This window comes from Gadus morhua, chromosome 15 (genome assembly GCF_902167405.1).
Source record: "Gadus morhua chromosome 15, gadMor3.0, whole genome shotgun sequence".
Taxonomy (NCBI): Eukaryota; Metazoa; Chordata; class Actinopteri; order Gadiformes; family Gadidae; genus Gadus; species Gadus morhua.
Window position 1 is genome coordinate 14917305 of NC_044062.1, and position 15805 is coordinate 14933109.

At 45.5% G+C, this 15805-nt stretch overlaps 1 protein-coding gene across 1 annotated transcript in view; it reads left to right on the forward strand.

The window, feature by feature from the left end:
* Window positions 1-15805, forward strand: part of ttc27 (tetratricopeptide repeat domain 27) — a 61717-nt gene that overhangs the window by 12646 nt on the left and 33266 nt on the right. The window contains exons 6-9 of the mRNA XM_030379344.1: window positions 660-824; window positions 1293-1441; window positions 6287-6399; window positions 12931-12997. Coding sequence (XP_030235204.1) covers window positions 660-824; window positions 1293-1441; window positions 6287-6399; window positions 12931-12997 — 494 coding nt within the window. The remainder of the gene's footprint in view (window positions 1-659; window positions 825-1292; window positions 1442-6286; window positions 6400-12930; window positions 12998-15805) is intronic.

Below are 15805 nucleotides of genomic sequence, written 5' to 3' on the forward strand. Positions count from 1 at the left end.
AACAACTGATAAACAATTGTTGATTTGCCTGATCGTTTTTGGATCTAGTTCACCACAATCGAACAATAAGAGAAAATAAACAGATACATTTATATTATATTTATGCTGAAAGTCCAGCAACATTTCGACAACGTTCTTCTCTGGGGAACACCAGTCCAACCTACCTACAACGCAACGGTAGGCTAAGGACAGCATGCTCTTTCTCTCTCTCTTTCTCAACCTCTGGGAGCGAGTGAGCGAGCTAGACAGAGAGCTCTGAGAATGAGAGCCCCAGGCCTCTCGTATTCTCACCACCACCACCTCCTTCTCGTTCTCCTCCTCCTTCATCCAGGCTTACCTTTCTTATGTTTAGCTGCTGGCTCACATTCTGCCGTTGATGGCACCGCTTGTCTTTCCGCTGGACTTAATGTGGTGATGACTCCAACTTTCACTTGGCTGCCTGACGAGGGGCAGGATGCATGGGATGTTTAGTATTCAGCCTGCCAGACGCCGCGGTTCTATTGGCAGGTTGGATTGCAAGTCTTCGAAGGTTTCATCTCCACTCGAACGTTCTACCTCAGAGTGGTTTTTCTCAATCAGCAACGGTTCGACCGGTCGATGCTGAGTTTCGCGTCGGGTTGCTTTCCCTTAATTATTTTGCTAACTTTTCTTTTCCCCAGTGCTGAAATGCGAGTCCTTGTTCTCGGACCAGTGCTTCAGGGACCTGGCCATCCAGTTTCACTTGGAGTGCATGTACACCAGCCTCTTCTACTGGGAGTACCAGCAGGCCAGGGAGCACGTTGAGAAGGCCAAGGAGCTGACCGGCCTGGAGTTCAGCACCACCGGTAGGCCCCGGCCGGGTTTAGGAGTTATGGATAGCAATTATGAGGCTCCAGAATTTGTCTGTGCATTTGAATTAATTAAATGAAACAATTTGAGATAACTAGTCCTTAGCGGCTTGAGAAAATTCAATATACAGTCACTATTTAGGGGGGAAAACTCAAATTCATGTTGTTGCCATTTCCGTACACAGAAAGTATGCTGTAGGAATGAAACCCATTGGGGTTTCTTAATCTAAATTAGCCTTGTAGGCAAATTTAGATTAAGTGTCTATTGAAGCTGATTGGTTAAGCTTACTATATGCATTAAGAACAAATTAAATTCAGGTTTGTAAAACTCCTTGAAGACGCTTTATGTAGCTCAAGGGGGTATCCTGCATAAACTAATGATCAGGTGATCAATGGATGCCCAATTGCTTTCAGACTAGGCAAAGTTTGTCAGTGTTAAAGTGCGGTGCGTTTGCTTGTGGGCAGGTGCCCTGGGGAAGCGAACCCATTTCCAGCACAGCTTCCTGGCCCAGCTCATTCTGGAGGTGAAGAGGAAAGAGGAGTCGGACGGACCTGAGTCGGATCGCTCAGTCTGCCCGGTGCTCCCCCCGACGCCTGTATCCAGTCTGCCCAAGGTACCTCCATCCATCCATCCATCCATCCATCCATCCATCCATCCATCCATCCATCCATCCATCCATCCATCCATCCATCCATCCATCCATCCATCCATCCATCCATCCATCCATCCATCCATCCATCCATACAAATGCATCCATCCATCTAACTCACCATCCGTCAATTCATATGAACCGCCATCCATCCATCCCTGTACTTCCACCCATACATGCATCCATAATCCATATTTGGAATAAATTTCCCCATTTCTTGCTGAAACGATGTGACATTGCATGGATCATTTTTAGAATTCAATTTCAAGCCAAATATAACAGATTCTGAATTTTTATTACAGATTTTATAGTATCACATTATTTTATTTCTTATAACGTTGTGCATTATTAGGTCTTGACCGGCTTCATGCCTAGCAGCCGTAGTAGTAGTAGTAGTGCATTTAGGGCTGATTCTCATTGGGCTTCAGACAGCGCTCTCATTTCTGGATATGTTATCCCAGCGGTGGATGAAAAGATTTGCCACCGTAAAGGCTCAAGGGCTAGAAGGACAAACACCACCCTGTTAGGGTCAAGTACACGGATGGATCGCAACACATCCCCGGTCAACACGAACCATTTAACACTAGAGGTTCACACTTCTAGTGGAAGTAAACCAAGGATTTTCAATCCCTGGTAGAATTCAATTCACTTGGGACATGCCTCCAAATCAAAGATCCGACTTTCAATCCTACCAATCAATCCTGTCCTCTACAAATCGTTTGGTAGCTGCCCTGAAAAGGGGCCAGCGATGATGGGGAGCTACAATTAAACGTCTTGGCTTGAAGGAATCACTTGATCCTCCTATGGGGGTATTTAATTTGCAATACCAAACATGTTCAGCAGAGGGGAGCGTTCCCCTCTGCACCATCATCACCATCGTCATTGCTGTCATCATCATCATCATCATCATCATCATCATCATCATCATCATCATCATCAGCTCAATCTTCATCGCCACCAGCGTCGTCATCATCATCACCACCATTGTAATCATCATCGTCATCCTCTTTACCTAAAACGTGTTGGAATGTTCTTTTGGATACTAATCATCCTCGTCTGCCTTGCCCCTTCTGGTCGAGGCTCTGGAATTACAGCAGACTTTGTTGCCGGGGCATGTTGGTGAGGTCTGGCGAAACGCATGAAGCACCAATAATCCTTTTAGAAATCTCGGACAACATCTTGAAGACTTTTGGCTAAAGAGCTAATAGAGATTTGTTGCTTGGCTCCCGAAGACTATAAAGCACTTTTTCTATTAACAACAAACAAGAAGCAAACAACGCCCTGCTCAAAAGGTCAAGCTGAGGCAAAACAAATGGTTATTTACTTTTTACCATGGAAGGAAACACTGGAAGATGAGGTGATAACTGGTAGTGTTGTGTATGTGGAAAAGCACCCGTGCACACACACACACACACACACACTAGCTGTTCATAGAGTCTTCATGGATGGGCTCCCCCCCGGGTAGGGGTCCTGATCAAACCGTCCCCCTCCCTCCCCCAGACATCCCATCTTCCGGCCGCTCAGCAACACACCACAGCGGCACAGAGCCCAGCCCTCACACGGGCTCAATCTCCCAGAGCAGGGATCTCCGTTAGGAAGCACACCATCCCCCATGTCGTCATGGTGTTTGTTGAGGAGAGGAAAGGTCCTGTAGGCTGCTCTCATCACCATGCATTTAGATGCATGGTGTAGAACTGATGCACAAGGCACTACACAATATGCATATAGACATGTAACATGCGGTACACAGATGCACAATACAATGTATGACCTATAAAACATGTTTTATTTCCTTTCTCCATTGCGGCCACCCATGCTCTGGAATGTATGCACCAAAAGGTGATCTTTAACCAAAAGCAGAAAAGGACCATCTGGAACATGGTCAGGTACCCACTGGGGGTCTGCGTAGCGCTGATTGGGAGTCCCTCCCGGTGCATTACTTCCTCACCTCTAGGAGCCCTTCTCTGGCCCAGGTCCAGAGAGCCTCCTGGTCTCCTGACCTTTAGATCCCCGGCCCACAGTATTTGCCAGCGGTGGTGCGGGTCTATTTGTACAACTGCTGAGTAATCAAACACACTTTACAGAGATGAGCTCACACCACTCTGATAACGGCAATTCAGAGTGTGGTTTTATTCGTCTTCTTCTTTTCCTACCCCTGGGAGGACAATTCTACGGTAATGGTGTTGAAAGGAGCGTAGCAGTGTCGGGGCGGCTTCCTGCGGTCTGCTGGTTATATGGAAGGCAGATGGTAATTCAGACTATACTGCGACCTGTCTCGTGTCAAGGGCAATTGTTTAGGGAGCACGCCACTCCCTCGTCTTGTTAGTCCCCTCACCTGAGAGTGTTGCTCTTATCCCCCCCATCGATGTACTCTTGCTGTACATGTCAGGTAACACCGAAACGCAAATCAATCATGCGTTGACACAGCAGTGTGGGAAAAAAAGATAACGTAACAATGAAACACGTCCATGCTCATGGGGCGTACAAAGTAATTCTGAGCGCCCCCTGATGTGCTTTGCTCGCGATTTAGCATCCGTCAGCGTCTGAACAAGGTAGCCACTGGACCACGTGCCTTACTCCCCCACACCCCTCTACTCTGTGTTACACGAACCCCTCGTGTAAACACCGCTGGCGTCCGCCCAGGGTCTGCTCCGTCTTGTCGGTGGCGGGGTTCCAGCCCCGCTCCCCATCCCCGGGGCTCAGACCACTAATGCCCTCATTACTAGAGGAAGGAGCAGGAAATGGGCTCAATCAAGACGGTCATTAAGCAGAGCTCCCTGGGTGCGGTCTGTCCCCGGCCGTCCCAAAGGGACGAGACAGTGGCCGGCACCGGGAGGAATCTTCTTGTCCCCCGGCCAACCCTGGACGGTTCGCGGCGGTCGGGCCAGGGCACCACGTCCGCCTCTACGGAGCCAAGTCCGACCCTACGGAGCCAAGTGCTCTCAGGCCCGGACCGGAGCGTAACGGGAGGCGCTCCAGTGTCAAGGTCCGTGGCCACGAGAGACGGAACCTCGGGCCAGAACTCATCGGCTGGGTAAAGGCGGCCTTGGGGGTTGTATATTGCTCAGACTTGGCCGTTTTCAGTGGATTACGTATTGTCTGTGAAACACATGTCTTAAGGAACTCGCTTGGTATTTTTGCCTGCCAAAAATAGTTATGGAATATTTTGGGCCGATGCTGCGCCGGTGTTGTTTGTGGCCGCCTTCCCAGATACGCAGGAGCCCCGGAGAAACGACCGGATGCACATTTAAGTTAATTATTGGTTGTAATATAATAACACCTGCATGTTATATTTTGGTTATGTTGCTGCTACTTAAATTAAGCCTGACCGTAGCTCTGCCAATGGTCTGCACAAACCGCCCTGCGAGTTGCGGGGAAATGCGTGGACTGCCTTATTTGAGGCATGAATTATTTAATTCAGGCCACGGATTGCCTTATTTGGAAGTCTGTTCTCTTGCGTGCGTGGACCAAAGGCATTGGGTTGCGTGTCTTGTTCTTATGAATCTCCTAGCTTTGCTGTTGAGCCGCAGACAGATCCGGCTGTCAATCAGGTCTCCTTGGTAGGAAAGAAACGATCTGTTTTGAATGGCGATTATGACCTAGATTTCCATCCAAGTGGAACTTCTATCAGTAAGGTACTTTGCTGCTGGAATACCAATGAATGCCTGGGCTTTGATATTCCTGAAAGAATAAAAAACTTGATTCTACAGCATGTTTGATTTCTTGATCAATGGTTTAGGTAGTGAAGTCTGAGGTAAAACGATAAAGGGAGACTGTTGCAGAGGAGGTGGAGATGATGAAGAGGTGGTTTGAAAAGGCGGGGGAGTAATGTGTTGTAAGGGTAGTTCAGGGTAGTGTCTCTGCAGGCAGGCACAACAAGCTTCCGTGCCTTTTCTATTTAACACGTTGGTTATCTAGAAACGCAGTCTAACTCCTTCACCAGGTGACAGAGCAATCACATCTGCTTCAGCAAGGCCACATGGTTTCATTTTTATTACTGAGTTCAGTTCAAGCGCATTCTGGAGAGTTCAGTCTTGCGTAATAATAGATCAAATATGAAACTACAAAAAACGATTATACTATGCACATTTCACCGCATACTCTGGTTTACACTCTGGTACAACAGCCATTTGGCAGGCAAGTCAAAGCCCTCTATTTTACATATTCCACATAAACCTATTGACATGAGGAGTCATCCGACTGTAGATTTATTTAACTAACCTGTCTATTTATTCTCCCACTCCCCCCAACACTATTTAAATATATATATGTGTATTTGTTATGCTTTTCGGGTAACTGTATTTCCATGCATGTGCGGTTGGTTGGCCATGTCTGTTAAGTATTTCTTTCATGAACCTTTCACATGGTCCATGATGCTTAGATCAATGTATCCCATAACATACAGGACATTCTTTAGTATTTCTTTTTAATGGGCTTTTTGTAACTTTCATGGTCAGAACAGTGAATGCAGACAGGAAGGTTGGTTAAAAAGGGTGAGGGAATGCCATGTAGTGTTTGACAGCTGAGCGGTGGCAAAAGTTTTCAACTGGAAGGTTGCTGGTTCGAGCCCCGGCTCCTCCTACTGTCGAGGTGTCAAGACACCATTCCATTGCATGATTGACACAACAATTGGTGTATGAATGTGTGTATGAATTGGTCAATGGGAGGCCACCGATGGTTAAAGTGCTATATATGTCCCACATATCTTTATTTGAGAATATTAGACCAAACTACTGCAGGGAGTAGTTTTACCAAGACCAGTACAGGACAAAGGGTCTCACGTTATTGCTTTGGGTTTTGTCTGTTCAGGACCAGGAGCTGGGCGACGACACAGTGCTGAACCAGATCAACCTGGCCGACCCAGGCCTCCACCAGGTCCCCAGCCTCTCTGCCGAGGACCAGGCCGTCCTCCTGGGCTTCTGGTGAGTTCTCCACGGCAACCCACACCCAGGCACTCACCAACCGACTCACAGACAGAACACCCGGAAGATGTCTGCTGATAGTCCCGTTGACGCGAGTGGCAGTACAACTCTTTAATCCCTTTTTATAGTTTTCCATATTGTTATTTAAAAATGTCTTAATTTTTATAACTATTCATTACTGTCTACTGCGACAAGCTTATGTGCTGTTGGTCAAAAAAGATCTGTAGAAAAGTGTCAAATCGCAGAAGTCTGGCTAGTTTTAGTCATCGTTTCACCGGGCTGCAGCCTGCCAACGAAACACCAACTGTCGAAAAAGAAACAGTGATATGGTCATGTGACGGTGTTTACACTGGTGTTAGAAGTGTTCTGCTTCGGGTACCAGCCGACTAGAAGGTCACCATCACACCTGAATCATTAGCGTCACACCTGGCAGCCATTAGGAGGGCAACGGAGTCGTGTGTTGAATAATTAACCACTATATCGGGGTCGTAGGTCAACATGATCAGGGTTTCCAACAGAAAAATTGCTTCAGAGAAAGAGCGGAAGCAACAGCTTAGGACACCTAACCCATCTGAGTCGACTCTAGTCAAAGAATAATCATAGATAGAGGATGTGTTATTCAAGATTTGAGAGTTCAAAAGAGATGGCAGAAGAGGGCAAGGTTTTGAAAATAAACACTAAGGAAAATCCCTTCCTCCCTAAATATATCTACAATTAAGAAGTGTTGCATTCAGGCACCTGGGAGCATAGGTATATGACGGGCAAGATTGTTTTCCTAACCAATCAGAGAACAGATGCCCTGATTGGACAGAAATTATGTGGGAGCCGTCTTAAAGCAAAATTATCTCATACAGCACGGGAAACTGGAAACAGATGAGTAAAACTCACATTTTGCTGACTAATATCTGACAGTTGAATACGCAATATTTAACAAATTAGACTTATGTTAAATCAATAATAGATTTGACCAGATCAAATAGGAAGGCTTTAGATCTTGCTAATGCTCAACAGTGTGTTTATGGGAACTTTAAGTGTTTGTGTAGGGCCTAATGCTAACTAATGTTGCATTCGGCAATCTTGTAAACACAGGTTCTTGTTTATGTTTCATGTTTATGTTTTCAAGTATTGGGGTAAAACCCTCCTGTCAACTCTTGTTTTGTTCAACTAATCTCAATTCGTGTTTTGCTTCAGGAACGAATGAAGCACATCATCAGAAGAGTAATGGTAGCCTGTCTCTGGCTAGCCTTAGCACAACTAACATTCTCTATTAGTGAACAGTCTAACGTTTTGCGTGGAATCGACTTCAGGTTTTGACTTGTATTTCAGACGTTGTTGAGGGTTTATTGTTTATTTACATTACCATTCCCATGATGACAAACAGAATCTGAGATTAGCATTCCCTCTGATGTTTTGTTTGGGTGACTTTAATCCTTTCCATCTCCGGCTGCGTTGTGATGAGTTTGTACAGTCTGCTGTCTCACATGCCCCCCCCCCCTCTCCCCCCCTTCATTAGAGGAGGATTATTTTACACAGCTTGTCGCGTTCAAGGGGGAAACCTAATAAATAAAAATAATTACCTCAGGCTCAACAAGCATCTATATGAGTTGCTTGTTGACAATCCCGACTTTTTGCGAAGGTGCAAGATTCTTCTTGACCTGTGGGGGAGCCGTCGGGGGCTACGCTACTCAGCAGATCATGAAACAGACTCACTTAGGTTTGTTTCTTATGTGCACACATATACAAAGATATATACACAGCTACTCGATATCATTGATAGTGGAGGCTATAGTACAAGTAATTTGACGTATTTTGTAATTCTCAGTGTGAGAATAAATTGCTCTCTGATTGGTGCGCGATGCTTATCTCCATGTTGATTGGACCGCCGGTCAAGTTCACAGCCGGGAACCAAAAAGGCGGTCAACCATGATTTGGGATAATGGAGCAACACGTCTTTGACTTTCTTTAGTGAGGAACCTGTGTGCCCTTTATATGGTTAGTGCATGTCTATACTGTATAATATATATATTGTGAAATAGTGGGTATTTCCCTGGATGGAACGACTTGAGCTGCCTTTTGATTACCATGCTCATCACTTACTCCTCGCTCGAAAAAACCACAGCCCATCTGACCGCTCGATAACCCCTGCCAATCAAATCGCCCGAAAAACCCTGACATTCAGATTACATTTTTTTTTTATAAAATAAAATCATGTAGGTAATCATAAATGCTCTGTTATAATTTTAAATCCTAAATATATGAATAATAGCCTGGCTATTGCCAGGCCAAGCTCAATCGTAGATTTATTAGTTGGTCTGGGGAGGCTGCTGTCATTTTCTTCAGCACAAGAGGCGTGATCAATGGGTCTAGTTCAAATTACTCTGTACGCAATTGGCTGCTTGCCGTCGCTTCCCTGTCGTCATTGTGTTAAACCAGCCAATAGCACGCAAGGGGGAAAAGCCAGCTTGGTGATTGGCTCCCACAAAAATGTATCGAAACTAGAAAGAAATGTATTGCTTTTTTCCAGACCCTTCTGCAGGGCAAACTCGGAAGATTGCCGGAAGAATGGGCACGGCTACCCAGTCTACATAAATAATTTAATTAATGTAAAGCTAAAAAGGTTAAATTTGATGTTAAAGTGTTTTGTTTCCAAACAGTATATGGATATATTAGTCTAATCAACAGACAAATATGTTTCTCATCTTAATTAATGTTCTTGTCAAGAAAAAGTTATGGGTACATTTTTATGAAAAATATAACGCAATAAAAGACCCGCAGCTGCGACAGAAGATATTATTCCCTCTTTAATCACATCATTATTTCCAAAAGCTCACAAAAGTCTTAATTTTGAGCACATGCAATTTAATCAACGGTAGATTATATTTTCATTAATCAATGATTGGGATCTATTTAAGGAGTTCTGCACACATTGCTGTTTTATCATTTGGACTTTTTTAAGTTGCTGTCAAAACTAGATAAGAAGAGAACGGTATTGGCAGAGCACACATACTCTCTGTGAAATCAGTGGCCATAAAAAGAAGGTTGTTAAAATCAGTATTTGTTCAAATTGGAATTTGACCAATCAGTTTTTAGAATACATTTTTATTGGGTAGTCGGGGGGCCCATAACAACTCTTGCACCCGGGCCCCTCATGAACTACTCAGGCCACTTTCAACTTGCCATATCTCATGATGATGAAAAGCAGTAGACGTTGCCTCCATTTAGCCTTTTCCAAAATCACTGTGGGTTGATCAGAAAACTAGTAAGGCTTATAGTCAGGGTTTCAGTATGCCGTCGTGACTTTGGGTCGAGCTCATTGCACTCTGCTCTGTCTGCGTCCGATTGTTGTCAGATTTCAAAGAGCAGGGTTCAAGATGTGGCTTGGCGCGTATTGTATGATTATATACAATGATATATTATTGAAAAAGTCTACATGATGGCGAAATATCGTGTAATTTGAGTGATAAATAGGAGGTGTGGCGGGAGAGAGTGTGAAGAGGATCATGCTTGAATCTCACGCTCCTGATTAGCGAGATAGCCAGTATCCCCTGACTTTAGCCAAACATATCTTTTATGATTTAAAATGACTCCTTTAACTGACAACAGTTTCAATGTGTGGGTCAAGATAAGAGATAACCCGAGAGCTAGAGCTTCTCAGGTATGTAGGGTGATCAGTCTCTTACATACGTACTCTGGGCTCCATCCCCACCCATTACCACAGGCATTTAAACAGCCTATCAATCTACTACGGCTATAATCAGATTACCTCCTCTTCATCCTTTTAAAGGCAACAGCAGCAAGGGAATCATTGTAATGAATTCATCGCCGTTTAGGGTGTTCCTTCAGTCAGGTGGCACTTATTGTTAGGGCCCGTTGTCACATGGGTAGCATTTTCAGTTGCTCCCTCTGACCAGCTGCCACTAACCTCTCAACAGCGTGTGTGTGTGTCTTAATTTAATTATACTTTTTCCCATTAAAGATTGTATTGTCCTCATTCCATGGTTGTTGGAAGCCGAGGTGGTCAAGTGTAGGTTGTACCTGCTGTTACCCATAGGCAGTACAATATACATAATATGCAAATATTGGCGATTCGCTAAGATAAAGTAAAAGATATGCTACTACTTTTGGTTTTCAGTTTACCTAGCTTCTATACAGGATAGTCGATACCAAAGCTAAGCCTGAGATTTCAACTGGCTTGCCAGCACTATATTCCATCTAAATATATTCATCCCTAAATATAATTAAATGTGTGGTGTGTTTTAGTGTGAGGGCAATAAACAATTACTCCATGCACGCTATACACTATGGGATTGGTCTATTTTCGTTAGGATTAATTTGATGGCCGTTAACCGTTAGCCAACTGCGACAATGAGAGATAAGTTGCTTCATGTAACCTAGAAGGAACGGAATAATCCGTTAGTGGACACACACACACACACACACACACACACCCACACAGACACAGACACAGACACAGACACATGCAGAGGCACACACAGACACATGCAGAGACACACACACACACACTGAGGGAGAAACACACACACACACTGAGGGAGAAACACACACACACACACACACACACACACACACACACACACACACACACACACACACACACACACACACACACACACACACACACACGCGCGCGCGCGCACGCACACACGCACACACGCACACACACACAGAGACACCTACAGAGACACACACACACAGAGGGACACCTACAGAGACACACACACACACAGAGGGACACATACAGAGACACACACACACAGACACACACACAGAGGGACACCTACAGAGACACACACACACACACACAGAGGGACACATACAGAGACACACACACACAGAGGGACACATACAGAGACACACACACACACACACACACACACACACACACACACACACACACACACACACACACACACACACACACACACACACAGGCAGAGAGAGACACACACACACACACACACACACACAGGCAGAGAGAGACACACACACACACACACACACACAGGCAGAGAGAGACACACAGAGAGGGAGAGACACACACACACAGAGACACACACACACCTGATGTGTGGAAGCAGTCGATACATGGACCTTTCCACTGATCAACAACTGGTTTCAGTTATCCTCTCGCGCAACTCTCATATATTTGGGATTGTCTCCTTTTAAACCTCTTCCTGTTTGGGGATTTCTGCATCTTTTTGGTTAAATCCCACAGAATGTTCCTGGTTGTTTTTGACTCTCACTACCAGTATCTCTCTGTAATCTCTACTCCCCGGGACATCCCCACGGCTGGAGTGCCTCTTGTCTATTTACATTTAGGTGTAACCAAGCATGTTAATAAATGTATGTGTAACCGTTACCACACTGCAGTGGCCGTCGTCCAAGGCACAGATAATGCATTGAAAGAACCAATGTTGTTTTTAAAAATCAATACAATGTCTGGATTTCTGTTTTTGCGATACTCTGCAGTATTTTGTCTAACAGTGTATCTAGTAGTATCGGCTGTTACCGTACTACTATTTTCTCTCTAAACAAAGTACTAACTGGTGGAGGGTTCTCTGGGGAGGGACCGGGGAACGTCGGGTTCTTGGCTCACGGGCGGCGGCTCTACTACAGCCTTGCGGTGCGTCCACCTGGCAGGCTCCGCCGGGCCTGCAGAAACGGTCCTCCAGTGGAAGGATAACAAACAGACTGTGCAGAGGAGCACCGGTTATTACTGGGCCTAATCTCAACAGAGTCCGACCCCTCCGACCCTGCGCTCTGGACCCAGTGCCAGGGGCGGAGGGTTTGACTCCGAGCTAGTGCAGAAAGCGTCAGAACCAGAGGCGGTCCCCGGGCCAGTTGCTTGTGTAAAAGAACCACACTGGCATCATGTATCCTCATGGGAAATGATCGGCTACGCCCAGAACCTCCCATCTCCTCGTAGAGACCGCACTGTTTTCACTTCGTGATTAATTGATTTGTGATTGATTGATACTTTAATGAATTGAGGGTCTTTTGTTTCTTTCTAGTTGCTTTTTTCTTTGATTTGCTTTCATAATGAACTGGCTTTGCGGAAATCAATTGGCCATATTTCTTGAGATTCTCCTTCCCTCCCTCTGTCTCTCTCCTTCATTAGTCTCTCCCTGCCCCATAAACCCCTCCCTCCCCTCCCTCCCACTCTTTTCCCTGTCCCTCCCTCCCTCCCTCCCTCCCTCTCTATCTCCCGCACTCCCCCTCGGCTCCCCCACTAGTGATATAGATTAATGCTCCAGGCTTGTCTATCATGACGAATACTTTCCTCTAATGGTCGCCACAACGATCATGAATCAAACCGATCAGTCGTCAATAAATCATCAATAAACCTGGGAATAACAAATTCTGACGTTGTTATGGAAGAATTAAAGTGTGTGTGTGTGTGTGTGTGTGTGTGTGTGTGTGTGTGTGTGTGTGTGTGTGTGTGTGTGTGTGTGTGTGTGTGTGTGTGTGTGTGTGTGTGCCGCGTACTGATCCTGACCTCCTGTCTCCCAGCACCAACTTCCAGAAGAGCAACCCAGTGCACAACCTGACTGAGGAGGAGCTGCTGGCGTTCACATCGGTAAGTCCCTCCCCCCCGTCCATCACACTGACTAATGTTATATTGACTTGTGTCATGCTCTGGGGATTGATGATATCGATACTTAACAGATTCAATGAGGCTAAAATGCCAATTATTAAAAAAAGAAAATCTTTTTTTCTTTTTACGTAACCATAATATTTTTGTAGTTACCGATTATGTTATCTCATAGTTAAAAAACAGAAACTAATATTTATTTATTTTCGTGTTTTGGACTTTCGGTTCTAAGTCATGACCGCCAAGTGGTTGATGCAACCGTGGTGTAACACTCCTCTGATTCCCCTCTGCTCGCGGCGAGGAGGTAATTTACCACAGCGTTCATAGGAAAAACGGGAATTTATCGATGACCAAAGATGCAACTCTAATGCTCTGTCCCATGGTGATATGTGGAGCGATGAAGCTAAGTAATTAGTTTCCATGAAGTTCACTTTGTGCAGTGTGGGAGGGAATATCAAACGGTTCCTCTGAGCTGTGACAGAAGGGAACAGATTTAGATGCAGATCGGTGCATGATATCGATAAATTCCCAGCACGCTGATTGGTTGGACTGTAGAGGTCATTAAGATGAGGACTTCTTTAAAGGATACCCTTCCCAAAAAGTCTGAATATACAGTTTGAGTGACTTAACCAAACATATTTAACACCACATGCCAACCGTAATTGTTACTTTGTACTTTTACTGCAGTTCTTCAGAAAGTTTTCATCTCTATTAGTTAATTTGTTTTGATAGTTCTGACGTTCAATATTAGTTATATCCCAGACTTTTGTGAATGTTGACTTTTGCGCATCTTATTATTTTTATCTTATTATCATACATCTCATTATAACGGCTGGAAATCCAATTTCCAACGCCTTCTAATGTCCCTGTGTGATTGACAGCACCTCGTTTGCCATTCAACGCCTCTTGAATGAGCCGGCAGCAGCCAAGCGAATCCACACTATCGTCCACAGTGCAGAGTTTAGCATAACTTCAGAATGTGGACGCTTTGGAGGGACGAAGAAGGGAGGGAATGTTTCCCCCTTAACAATACGTTGGTCAAAGTGTCTCTTCTCCTCTCCCTTTCTCTCTCTCTCTCTCCATTCCTTTCTGTCATTCTCTTTCTCTCACCGCATCTCTGTCTGTCCTTCTATGTGTCCTTCTGTGTGTCTGTCTGTGTGTTCTCTCCGTCTCTCTCTCTCTCTCTCTCTCTCTCTCTCTCTCTCTCTCTCTCTTCCCCCCCCCCCCCCCCCCCCCCCCCCCCCCCCCCTCTGGTGCTGAGCAGTGATTTGCTCGTGGCAGACTGAGCGTAGAGGGATGAAATACGTGATCAGAGGGCACAGGGAGAAAATGAAAACCGAAAAAAAGAGAGAGAATGTAACAAATTGCATAGGTCTGCCGTCGCCCTCTCTGCTCTTTCAGGGCCATATGTTGTATGCTGGGTGCACAGGCGTTTGTGATGCTAGGTATTGAGCGTCGGACACGCATCATCACCTCGCTCTTAATTATAATTCTAAAGTTCCCTAACGACATAATGACCGACAGCTCTACTCCCCTCTCAATATGTTTATTAATGTTAATTTGACCCTAATAGCGGGGGTGTAGAAGACAGAACAGCAGGGTGTTTCAGCTCCTCTCCCTCACTGATTAAACGCTGACATCCTGCCAGCAGTCAGGGCTGTAAACACCAGCTCTAAAGGCAAGCTGACTAGGCCACAGCTGGAGCTGCTTTAGAAAGCGTATGTCTGTTGTGTGACTGCTACTAATGTCAACCCTCATTGGTACTGCTTCGGGAATCATGTAGATGTAGTGAATAGTTATTTAGGCTTTTATCCCAGACGACTTACAGGGCATTCAGATACAGGCCATTAAGGAGCAGGTAGAGAAAAGGGCAACTTGCTCTATACTCTGAGGTAGTCTGCGTACAAAGAGGTATCAAACACAGGCTGGGAACCCTTTAACCACTACACCATCCTGCCCCCACGTTGAAAGTTCATAGATATATAATGTATTATTACGACGCTATAAATAGGTTGATATAGTGGGTTTTCGAAGCTAAAGACAGATGGCTGGAGCCTACACTTGTTTTACGGCTTGTAATAATTGTGTCTTGCTTTTGGCTGCTGCTGCTACTGCTAAGAAGATGGTGGATTTAGTGTCCGGGGCCATCCCATCAGTCTGTGTATCTAACAATATATTCTGTATTCATTTCAGGAAGAAACTACCATTTGCGCGTATACCTAATAGGACTGAGTACTTTGAGAGAATTCTTAGAGAGTTCGAGAGAGTATATAATATATCTCCAGAGCTTGTGAGGAGCCCTACTGTGGTGATGAGCTTGCAATGGTCAGTCCAACCCGCACCCCCTTGGTGCCATCAATCATCTTCGCCCCCCCCTGCTGTGAGCACCAATAGATTAGCTAAGCGGCCGTGGCACATTTCCTATGGCGATGACGTGGTCCGCCCGGGGACCGTAGCCCTGATATTCGTCAGCTCCGATGTTCGTCAGCGCCGCTGTCCCGCTGGACCTCTGGAAGGCTTTCAGTGTTTTTCCTCCCCAGTCAGCACTTTCTTCTTCCCCGCTTGTTGAGCTGCCACCCCTGGGTGTGTCCACCACACACTTGGCCCGCTATCTGCCTTTATTTTCCTTTCTTTGGTCGTTATCGTAGCGGGCTCTTAGTGTGGCGTTTCTGGAAAGTGTGCAAGTGTCTGTTGAGTGCAGGGTCACGGTCCGCTTGGATTCATTTAGTCATGTTTTTATTGGTCGGATCGTCCTCTTTACACCCTTCTCTGGTGCTGATCTCACCGCCACGG